At 41.1% G+C, this 6,707-nt stretch overlaps 1 protein-coding gene and 1 long non-coding RNA gene across 2 annotated transcripts in view; one reads left to right on the plus strand and one right to left on the minus strand.

Moving 5' to 3' along the window:
• The window catches only part of LOC140679950 (uncharacterized), a 2,072-nt gene extending 451 nt beyond the window's left edge, over positions 1 to 1,621 (minus strand). The window contains exons 1-2 of the long non-coding RNA XR_012051226.1: positions 1,509 to 1,621; positions 1,339 to 1,440 (exon numbers count right to left, since the gene is read on the minus strand). This is a non-coding gene — a long non-coding RNA (uncharacterized lncRNA). The remainder of the gene's footprint in view (positions 1 to 1,338; positions 1,441 to 1,508) is intronic.
• polg2 (polymerase (DNA directed), gamma 2, accessory subunit) overlaps positions 1 to 5,345 on the plus strand; it is a 10,540-nt gene extending 5,195 nt beyond the window's left edge. Inside the window, exons 3-8 of the mRNA XM_061923112.2 lie at positions 1,358 to 1,458; positions 1,523 to 1,708; positions 1,780 to 1,905; positions 1,979 to 2,059; positions 4,744 to 4,844; positions 4,921 to 5,345. Coding sequence (XP_061779096.2) covers positions 1,358 to 1,458; positions 1,523 to 1,708; positions 1,780 to 1,905; positions 1,979 to 2,059; positions 4,744 to 4,844; positions 4,921 to 5,086 — 761 coding nt within the window. The 3' untranslated portion in view covers positions 5,087 to 5,345. The remainder of the gene's footprint in view (positions 1 to 1,357; positions 1,459 to 1,522; positions 1,709 to 1,779; positions 1,906 to 1,978; positions 2,060 to 4,743; positions 4,845 to 4,920) is intronic.
• Positions 5,346 to 6,707: the final 1,362 nt, after the last annotated feature.

Here is a 6,707-nt window from a genome sequence, read left to right on the forward strand (position 1 = left end):
AGTTGGTTATTTATGCCTCATATAACGTACACTTATTCAGCCTGTTGTTCACTATTCTTCATTTATTTTAAATTGCCTTTCAAATGTCTATTCTTGCTGTTGGCTTTTATCAAATACATTTCCCCTAAAAATGCGACTTATACTCCAGTGCGACTTATATATGTTTTTTTCCTTCTTTATTATGCATTTTCAGCCGGTGCGACTTATACTCCGGAGTGACTTATACTCCGAAAGATACGGTACTTGACAAAAAAAATAAGTGAAAACATTTTGCTCTGATTACTGCTTTGCACACTCTTGGCATTCTCTACATGAGCTTCAAGCACACCTGTGAAGTGAACATCATTTAAGGTGACTACCTCTTGAAGCTCATGGAGAGAATGCCAAGAGTGTGCAAAGCAGTAATCAGATCAAAGGGTGGCTATTTTGAAGGAACTTGAATATATAACATGTTTTCACTTTTTTTGTGAAGCACATAACTCCACATGTGTTCATTCATAGTTTTGATGTGACAATGTACAATGTAAATAGTCATGAACATAAAGAAGGTGTTTTGGTCTGTACTGTATGTTGTTCAAGTTTTATTGTTACGTATTCCTTTCTGTTATAGTTGTGCTGCAAAATGTTTTTTGTCTAATATAGTGTATACAGTATGTTGTTCAAATTTGATAGTTTTATTATTATTCATAACCAGCCTTCCAACCATTTGACAATATTTCCCAACATAGTTTCTGCTCTAGTTGTGCTGCAAAATGTTTTTGTCTCCCTATTATAGCTTCAATGTTATTAACGTGTTATTATTCATAACATAAAACTGTGAACAATTTTTCAGCACAAACGATTGGAATTTGTTTGAGGAGATTTGGACATGGTTAGGGTGCTGGTTATGAATAATAAAATGTTAATAACTTAAAAGCGTTAAAAAACATCAGAACTATAACAGTCAGACAAAATAAAATGTCAGCACATATGAATGAGACAAGTTTGGAGAGATGATGTCACTAGTCAGTAAATGTATTTTACAATCACTTAAAAAGCATAACAGCACAGCAGGAATAAATGAGAGTGTTATTTAAATAGTGGATATAATAATAATTGAATGGTAGAATCCTGAGTGGTGATGGAATGTTTCATTGTCACCTGAGAAGAGGAACATGTTCTGTAGATCCATTGCTGCAGCATTGTCACCTGAGAAGAGGAACATGGAGGGGATGTTCTGTAGATCCATTGCTGCAGCATTGTCACCTAAGAAGAGGAACATGGAGGGGATGTTCTGTAGATCCATTGCTGCAGCATTGTCAGCTGAGAAGAGTTGTTGTGTAGATGTAACAACCTAACCATGTTGCTGTCATTCCAGCTGAAGTCACGTTGGCATCTCTTGTCTGGTTCTGCTCGCCTCGCACGTCCTCTCAATGGTTGGACCACTGGGCTGGACAGAGGCTGAAATGGTGGAGAAAAGTGAGTTCTCAGTAAGAGAAGAAAGGTTTGTGGACGCCAACGTGTTCCACCTGCTTTTGTCCAGTTTGCCCTGGCTCCGTCCGACTTCAGCAGCAGTGACGTCCCGCAGGAGGAACTGGAAGGGCCTGCGTCCCGAGGCGTGAAGATCTTCTACAAGTTCCCGTGGGGCCAGGAGCCCCTGGAGGTGCTGTGGAGCCGAGGAGACGGCGAGCTGATGGATGCTCACACAGGCGTGCGCTCCAAACTCCTGGTGAGGCCTGCTTTATTGGTGTGCTGCAGTCCATACAATGCCTTGCTTCTTCCTCCACAAATATTTCACAGAGTCCAAACAGGCGCAAATCCATTCCTCACGTGGTTTCTATAACGGGGAGGGTGGAGCGTGGTTTGTTGGCCTTTCTGTGCAACTCCCTGCACTTGCACAAGAGAGAAGATGCCAGGCAAAGAAAGGTTGTTACTTATTTTCCACTCTCCTTTTACCAGCTAAACATTTCTTTTATCCTTTTCTTTGGGTGGACGTCAGATGCTGAAGTTGCATCCACTGTTGGCGCCAATCAAAGTGGCATTGGGTATTGGCAGAGGAGCCACCATGGAGCTGAGGCAGGTCGGTGACGCATCATGTTTATATGTTTACTCCTTCAATTGATGGATAGGTTTTTGGAGACAATATTAATTGGCAATAAAAGTTACTGTATTTTCCGGACTATAAGGCACACTTAAAATCTTTTTTTTCCCTCAAATCTCGACAGTGCGCCTAATGTACAGAATCATTTTGGTTGTGCCTACCGACCTCAAAGCTATTTTATTTGGTACACGGTGAAATGAAAAGTGTGACCAGTAGATGGCAGTCACACATAAGAGACACCTGTAGACTGCAATATAATGGCAGTCACACATAAGAGATATGTGTAGACTGCAATATGACTCAAGTAAACAACACCAACATTTTATATGTTCCATTAAAAATATAGAACATTACACACGGCGCTCAAAAATCTATCAAAATGTTTTAGTAGGACTTTGGTAAGCTATGAAGCCACACCGCTTGATGTGCTTCCAAAAGCCTCAACATAGGAGTATTATTATGGTGTGTGTATAAGGTAAGACATATTATCTGCCGTTTTGTTTCACAATATTATGCAAAAGCAACTTTTCTTACCTTCTGGTACCTGCTGATCTGTATTTGGGATCTGCATAAGTCCTGAAAATTTGCGCGCTTTTGCCTTTGTAGTCTGTGCCGACACTGTAGTCGATAAGCTTCTTCTTTTTCTCTATCATCTTGTTATGTGACATTCATCCTCCACTGTTGCCATTTCTAATATAAAGCTTGTGGATGGCTACCAAAAGCGCCTTATTGCAGGTAAACTTGCCAAGGGACATGTAAGCAAATATTAACATTGCTGTATGTATACTTTTCACCCTCACATTTTCAGAAGATCCATAATAAATTCATCAAAGAAGCAAACTTCATGAATGTTTTTGTGAGCAACAAGTATGTGCTCCAATCACTACATCACAAAAACATAAGAGTTGTAGAAATGATTGGAAACTCAACATGACATTATTTTCTTCACAAGTGTATGTACTAGAGATGCACGGATAGGCAACTATTTCATCCGCAACCGCATCACAAAAGTCGTCAACCATCCGCATCCACCCGAACTAACATTTAATCAAAACCGCACCCGCCCGTTGTTATATATCTAATATAGACGATGCAAGGCATTAGTGAGGTTATAAAGCTTTTGCCTGTTAAAGAAAGGAGACTGATCCAATGCAGCAGAGACATTCAATGCGTGCCACGCTGTCACGGCCCAGACGCACACTAGTGCGCAATCATCTGGGAGCCGCGCTGAGCGCACCGGCCTCCAAGCGCGCTCGCGCCACTCAAACTGCTGCAGGCAGCTGCGTTCTATCTTGTTTTAACATCCTGTGGCACTCTTCTGGGATCACGGCGGACGAAACTGCTCATGCTCAGGGTGTTTGTGGAGGTTCGGGGTTTTGCACAAATGTGATGCACCATGTTAGATGTCCCGGTTTTGTGACTGTCGTAGACATAAACAGCGTCGCAGCTCTTGCAAATCACGTAGCCAGCATTACTATCATCCTGATTTACAACCTCATAAAAACGAGTCCACGCTGAACTTTTCTGGCCTTTTTTTCCCCTGGTCTTTAGTATTCCCTTTTTTAGTTTGTCGCGTACCACGTTTGCTGCCGGCGTTGCCATCTCTTTTTTTTTTTCTTCTTCTGTTGTGGCATATGCAGCAGGTGCCTGCTCGTTTTTCGTATGTGGGTAACAACATTTAACTATGTATATATATTTACCAATTGGTTTAACTGCCACCCGCCTGAATCTATTTAAAATCTAATTTTCTTTTATTTCAACCGCCCGACCCGCGGATAATCCGCGGATAATCCGCGGACTCCGCGGTTGTGTCCGCAAACCGCGCATCTCTAGTATGTACACCACTGTATGTTAACGATTGTGTTAATTAGAGACCCTGAAGGTTTTTCACTTTTGAAGTCCACACATCCAGCGACTATAAAAGACCGGAGTTGATTGAATAGAAGCATTAATGGGATTATTTATGGTCAATTGGAGTGTGTGTTTTATTAAAGGCAATGCAATAGTTTCACTAATGAAACCAAATATATTTAAAATTAAAAATTACTGCTGAATTTACTTATTTATTAATTAATATTTAATTTCCACATTTATTATTTTATTTCCACATTTGCATAACTTGCTTTTTATTCTTCTTTTCTTTTATCACTGCAAAGCTATACTTTGTCAGTTCTTTTAATTCAATTGTCTTTCATTCATTTCATTCCCTCAATTTGTACAAGCTCTGCTTCTTCCTACTGCTTTTCTGGCATGTTGAATGGTGCGAGCGGTTACTTGTTGAGCATGTCCCAGACAAAGAAGGCATTGACCGTGCTTGTGTAGGTGTGTGAAGGCATTGACTGTGCTTGTGTAGGTGTGTGAAGGCATTGACTGTGCTTGTGTAGGTGTGTGAAGGCATTGACCGTGCTTGTGTAGGTGTGTGAAGGCATTGACTGTGCTTGTGTAGGTGTGTGAAGGCATTTACCGTGCTTGTGTAGGTGTGTGAAGGCATTGACCGTGCTTGTGTAGGTGTGTGAAGGCATTGACCGTGCTTGTGTAGGTGTGTGAAGGCATTGACTGTGCTTGTGTAGGTGTGTGAAGGCATTGACTGTGCTTGTGTAGGTATGTGAAGGCATTGACTGTGCTTGTGTAGGTGTGTGAAGGCATTGACTGTGCTTGTGTAGGTGTGTGAAGGCCTGCTGCAGGAGTTGAAGGAAGCAAAGATGTCAGTCTGGCCAGGACATCTTGAAGCCACATCCACACCACTGGAGCAGCTCCACTGCAAGTAAGTTGAAGAACACTCCTTCACCCACTTGAAAAAGCACTTCTTTTTTAACCTGTCTGTCACCAACCCTGTTTAGGTATGACGAGATGGGCGTGCTTTTTAGCGCGGTCATCAGCGACAAGACCCTGGAGAGCGGCCTCCTGCAGGTGCGCAGCAGAGACACGGCCATCAAAGAGACCATGCACATCTCCCACCTGAAGAACTTCCTTTGCAGATACATCTCTGCTGCAGACAACATGTAAATACATCTGTGCTGCAGACACGTAAATACATCTGTGCTGCAGACAACATGTAAATACATCTCGGCTGCAGACAACATGTAAATACATCTCGGCTGCAGACAACATGTAAATACATCTCGGCTGCAGACAACATGTAAATACATCTGTGCTGCAGACAACATGTAAATACATCTCGGCTGCAGACAACATGTAAATACATCTCTGCTGCAGACAACATGTAAATACATCTCTGCTGCAGACACGTAAATACATCTCTGCTGCAGACAACATGTAAATACATCTCTGCTGCAGACAACATGTAAATACATCTCTGCTGCAGACAACATGTAAATACATCTCTGCTGCAGACAACATGTAAATACATCTCTGCTGCAGACAACATGTAAATGCATCTCTGCTGCAGACACGTAAATACATCTCTGCTGCAGACAACATGTAAATACATCTGTGCTGCAGACAACATGTAAATACATCTCTGCTGCAGACAACATGTAAATACATCTCTGCTGCAGACAACATGTAAATACATCTCTGTTGCAGACAACATGTAAATACATCTCTGCTGCAGACAACATGTAAATACATCTCTGCTGCAGACAACATGTAAATACATCTCTGCTGCAGACAACATGTAAATACATCTCTGCTGCAGACAACATGTAAATACATCTCTGCTGCAGACAACATGTAAATACATCTCTGCTGCAGACAACATGTAAATACATCTCTGCTGCAGACAACATGTAAATACATCTCTGCTGCAGACAACATGTAAATACATCTCTGCTGCAGACAACATGTAAATACATCTCTGCTGCAGACAACATGTAAATACATCTCTGCTGCAGACAACATGTAAATACATCTCTGCTGCAGACAACATGTAAATACATCTCTGCTGCAGACAACATGTAAATACATCTGTGCTGCAGACAACATGTAAATACATCTCTGCTGCAGACAACATGTAAATCACTACAAAACCCTATCCACAAATATAGTCAATATTTCAGGATGAACTTTACCAAAGCTTTGCTCAGCCTTTCACATAAAACAGGGGTGTCCAAACTTTCTCCATTAATGACCTCCCATTAAAAAATCAAACCATGCGAGGACTTTTGATATTTTTCATTTTCAAAGCAATGGATTTGTTTACCTTTAGGGATCCCCTCAGGTTTGTTACCAGGCACCCACAATTGTCTGTCATTAAAATGTTAAAAAAATGTCAAATGAAGTCAATTATATTTGCATACAACATGATGCATCACACATGCATGCATACAACATGAATTATATTTGCATACAACACATGCATGCATACAACATGATGCATCACATGCATGCATACAACATGATGCATCACACATGCATGCATACAACATGATACATCACACATGCATGCATACAACATGATACATCACACATGCATGCATACAACATGATACATCACACATGCATGCATACAACATGATACATCACACATGCATGCATACAACATGACACATCACACATGCATGCATACAACATGATACATCACAATTTCCAGGTTGTCTATTCAACATGTTGGAAAAGGAGTAGGAAGAAGCAGAGCTTATTTAATCCTACCCCTTGTCCTTTACAT

This window comes from Nerophis lumbriciformis, linkage group LG27, assembly GCF_033978685.3.
Source record: "Nerophis lumbriciformis linkage group LG27, RoL_Nlum_v2.1, whole genome shotgun sequence".
Classification (NCBI taxonomy): Eukaryota; Metazoa; Chordata; class Actinopteri; order Syngnathiformes; family Syngnathidae; genus Nerophis; species Nerophis lumbriciformis.